Below are 4,720 nucleotides of genomic sequence, written 5' to 3' on the forward strand. Positions count from 1 at the left end.
GTTAAGTTAGCGGTCCGATAGCGCTAAGGCCTGTTGCGTCGCGGGCTGACCTCTGGTGGCCCCAAGACAGGTGGTCAGTAAGGTTACAATCCGGTGCCCCGGGCTCGGGTATGGCCTTCCCGAGATCTGAACCCGGCGTATCCGGGCCCGATGCCGGGTACCCGGGGGATATCGCCAAAATTTAGCTTTTGAGGCTGAGGTGTGGGTGGGAATCTGAACTCTTCTGTGTGAATTAACGCTTGACCATGGTCACCCCCACGGTGCCTGTCAGCCCTTGGCTAGTCCAGACAGCGCCAAAGCTGACACGGCACGCGCAGCAGAAGAGCTGTGCGCGCATAGTGTTGCTCCAAGCACAGCACACGCCAAAGACAGCGAGTGCGCAAGCAAGCGCGACTAAGTAGAGCTCCACAACACTCACAGGTTGTCGAGATCAAGTGAGCACATTCCACGCGAGTGTTCTACGCGTGGACATAGTGTGTCAAACTCAAGTGAGAACATTCCACACAAAGTTGTCACGCGTGGATCTAGTAGAACTTTGTGAAGACCTTACTTCTAAGTGTAGCCATTACAGTCGGCTATAAAAGACCTGGGGCCTCCGCCCCACAAAGGGTCCACTAGATTTTGATTTAGATTACGACGCCCGTCTACCTTGTTTGATACAAACGACCGGGGCTTATATCTTAGTTACATCTCACCGTTCTTCTATTCCTCAAGACTCTTTTACCTCGACTCCCCAACCTTTGCCGCCGCCAACACTTCCATCTTCTTCGCCTACTCCTCTCTCGACAACCCTTCTTCCTTTCCAACTTCCTTTTACTCGCTACCTTTCTAGGTAAGCTCGAGTTTCCTTTACGAACCTCTTTAGGTTCAGGTACGGCGTACGCTCTACCAGCCCCTCCAACGGAGGCGCGGCTTTCTCCTCCCGCTTTGCGGTCAAGTCAAGTGTGTTTTCCTTTTCAGAAACTCACTTCCTGTGTTTGTTCATTCAGAGCGCCGCCACTTTAGAGGCGCGCCTTGACAGTGCCACCACCCAGCAACGCTGCAACCAATCCGTGACGGGTATCAGGATTGGGGGTGTATAGTATTGCGATACTGCCCAATCCTTAGGATCGGGATTGTATTGTCTTGCCAATACAATACACTGTATTGGCAGACTTATGTATCACACATCCAACACAATACATTGGACTTTGGCCAAGTGTATCTTGCGGAGCAATACAATCCCGCCTAAACCCAATATGTATTGGGCTGTATAGCCCCAAGCACCCTGGCACCGTTGTATGCCAGGTGTCACATACATTTCCCTGCATACACACTCGACCATATCCTGATCTGCTGGGCCTGATTGCCTCCTCCCGGGCCATCGTCAGCACCACCGGGGTCATCCCTTCTGTCCTCAACACCCAGCCCAGTCTCGCCGACGCCCTCCTCGCCCTGCTACCCATCCCAAACTGCTCGCCCTGACCAAGCCATCCGGTCAGTTCAAGCTACTCGCCCGGAAGAACGAACGCTCTCCGCGGGCCATCTTCAGCACCACCGAGGTCATCCGTGCTGTCCTCAACACCCAGCCCAGTCTCGCCGACGCCCTCCTCGCCCTGCTACCCATCCCGAGCTCCCTGCATCTTCCCCCTCAATCACAAACAAGAACCGCCCACCCAACCCTCTTTGTGTATTGCCCAGGCCGGGAGTCCCAGCCACCGGCCAGATTGGTGAGCCGGCCCCCATTTTTCTGTTGTTTTGCATCCATCACACACCTGATCACTCACGCCTTCTTTCTCCTCTGTCCCCTCCTGGTCCCCTGCCCAATCGCCCAGCCGCCGCCAGCCACCAGCAATCCAGAACCCGCCCGAAGAAAATCTTCATTGGTGAGCTGTCAGCCTTTTTTTTGCATCCCCCAACCAATCAATGCCCTCACTCACCGGTTCATCTCCCTCCTCCCACACTCCGCTGTGCCTGCCTTCCAGAGCCTGTCGTTGCCATCAAAAACGCCTCCCCAGAAATTGATCAAATAGAAAAAAACAAGTAAGTTGCACCACTCTTCCTATTTTCACATCCCACACCCAATCTCCAAAGTGCGCAGTGGTGCGTGGCCGGGGCGGCGTTGTCCCCCCGCCACAGCGTTGTAGGGCCGAGTGGAAACCGGCGGCGTTGTTGTGTGACCTTCGGCTCTTGTTTGCGGGATGACGTGGAGGGCGGCAAGCCAAGATTTTGAAAAGTTGCTAACCCCAGCCCTGTGACCGTGAACTATGTAGCCCACCTGCCCAACCTCATTTGCATATTCCCCCGGCCTCCTACCTGCATCTTCCTCCTTGATCACAAACTAGAAACGCCCGCCCAACCCTCTTTGCGTTTCCCCCGGCCTTGTCAGAAATGGCCCGTTTGTCTGCATCACCTCGTCAAACCCCGCACCGCCCACCATCCCGCCATTCCACTTGTATCACAACTCCCGTCCGCTTGGAATCAAACTTCATCCAAACTAGCCGAGATTCCCGCAGATCAGTGTCAGTGCTACGAAGTCCGAGTCCATCTTCCGACACGCACAATGAATCTCTTACACAAAATCAGACAAAGCACCCCCCGGTCTCCCAGAAACATACTGGGAAAAGAAACCGAGCTCAATCTTCAACCAGCAATGATCCAACTCACAAATCAAAATCTAAGCAAAAAAGAAAAGAAAAGAAAACAAATCCTGATGATGATACCGATCACAACAATGGGATCGATTACACACAGGACTCAGGCGAAGACAACTCCAAGGTCAAGAAACTAAGGGGAAAACAGACCAGTGTGTTTGATGACGTTCTTGACTATTTTGAACCGCCATTCCATGCCAATGAAGCTGACACTGTAAGTTCTTCATTTTCTCTTTCTTTTGGCTCTATATTGCGCAGGAACAACAATAGAGTGACTCTTGTAACTCATTTTTTCTGTTTTAGGGTGAAAAATGATGTATAAGTGTGAATGGTGCTCAACTGTATACAAAAAAGGAATTGGGACGAAATCAAACCTTGTCAAGCATTGCGACGGAAATCGGAACCGTTTGGCTTGCTCAGCGCGAACAGAGGCCATTGCTTTAGGGGCCAATTTACCGCGGACAGCGAAGGAACTCGAACACAGCATGCAAGACAAAGAAGAAGAAACGGTGAAGGCCTACCTGAAACACCCAGCATTCGACACCAGGGTCTTCAATCAGCTCCTAGTCATATGGCTTGTCCGATTCTCGCTACCCTGGAGTCGGATCGAAGATTTTTTACTTGCTGTAGCATTCAACTATGTCCGCAAAGGCATTCTTCTCTATTCCCGCAGTTGGGCCGCAACTGAGGCACATCGAATCTACCTCAACCTGCAAAACCAAGTGATTTCTGGCTTACAGGTATGTCTTTTTTGTATTGTGTGCGTGTTCTTTTCCTTTTGTGCAAAGCTGGCTGAATCAAACACTTTGCTCCCAGAAACTGTGTTCAAATTTCACACTGATACACAATGTATGGACCACAAAAGGTAACCATCACGCGTTCCTTGGCATCTCTGCGGCTTATGTTACCGAGAATTGGGTCTTCAAAATAACACATCTCGGCATGAAGTATATTGCATCAAGTCACAAGGGAAAGCTTTTGGCAATCCCATTTGCCAATATCTTAACCAAAGCTAAACTCGAAGAAAAGATATGTCTTTTGTTTCCTTTCTCTGATTAACAGTCGATCTTTTTGACTAATTTTTCTTAATGATTGGTTTGTTTTAATAAATATTAGCTCAAACAACCGATTTGGGATCTAACAACTTCACTATGGCTTCAGAGGTTGATCGGCTCATTTTCCGGAAGACCGGTGTGGATCCTGACCTCTCAGGAAATCACATCAGATGCTTCTGCCACAAAATTGCGCTGATTCTAAACGCCGGGCTCCGGTCACTCGAGTTATCAACAAAAGGTTTAGTTGCCTCAAAAAACAGTACACTTGGATTTGCCCCTCACTTGACCCCCATTGTTGAAGAATCTGAAGAAATTGACAAAAGCAACCAATTTGTTACCGAGGACGTTATCTTGCGGGAATCCAGCAACAATGGAGAATTTAGCGAGAAAGATATAGAGTCAAACGGATCCGATAATGCTGAGAGTGATGAGGAGCCTGATTCCTGGGATACACCAACTAAAGGAAAAAATAGCATTGATTTATGCTTGAAAAAGGTATGAATTCTTTCTGACCTAAATATATACGGTTTATCACACAGGCTAATAGTTGATTATTCTCTCAGGTTGACTTTGTTATCCAAAGGATAACATCCTCGGCAGCCAAAAGATCGGAGTACTACACCTGGTGCAAGAAACTCGACTTCGACGGGCCCAACCTCATTGCCGGGTACGGTATTTGCTGGAACATTAAGTTCCAGAGCTGGGATCGAGGCTATCGAGCGCGAGAGATCATTGCAAAGTTGATTGAAAATGAAAATAATCGTTTGGAACAAGAGGGTGGGAAACACTTCTACAGTAACATACAAATAAGTCAAGATGAGTGGAAGATTGTGCATAGATTAAATCAAACTCTGAGTGTGAGTACATATCTGATTTCCTCAAGTCGTTTTTACTTCAAGCTGAAGAAACACCAATGTTGTTGGCCTTCTCCTTTAGGAGTTTTATTATCTCACCAAGAAAATGGAGGGTGACTACTCCTTGGCATGCTTACTCATATCGGAGTATCAGCACATCAAGTCATTTGTCAAGAAG

General features: G+C 48.9%; 1 protein-coding gene across 1 annotated transcript; it reads left to right on the top strand.

Moving 5' to 3' along the window:
- Positions 1 to 1,238: 1,238 nt before the first annotated feature.
- PtA15_14A115 (uncharacterized protein) lies at positions 1,239 to 2,324 on the top strand (the record flags this gene model as incomplete). Its single annotated transcript, XM_053162798.1, has 3 exons — positions 1,239 to 1,250; positions 1,371 to 1,667; positions 2,253 to 2,324. 3 exons carry the CDS (start codon positions 1,239 to 1,241, stop codon positions 2,322 to 2,324), a joined length of 381 nt encoding a protein of 126 aa, XP_053026788.1.
- Between the last annotated feature and the right edge of the window lie 2,396 nt (positions 2,325 to 4,720).

This window comes from Puccinia triticina, chromosome 14A (genome assembly GCF_026914185.1).
Source record: "Puccinia triticina chromosome 14A, complete sequence".
Lineage (NCBI taxonomy): Eukaryota > Fungi > Basidiomycota > Pucciniomycetes > Pucciniales > Pucciniaceae > Puccinia > Puccinia triticina.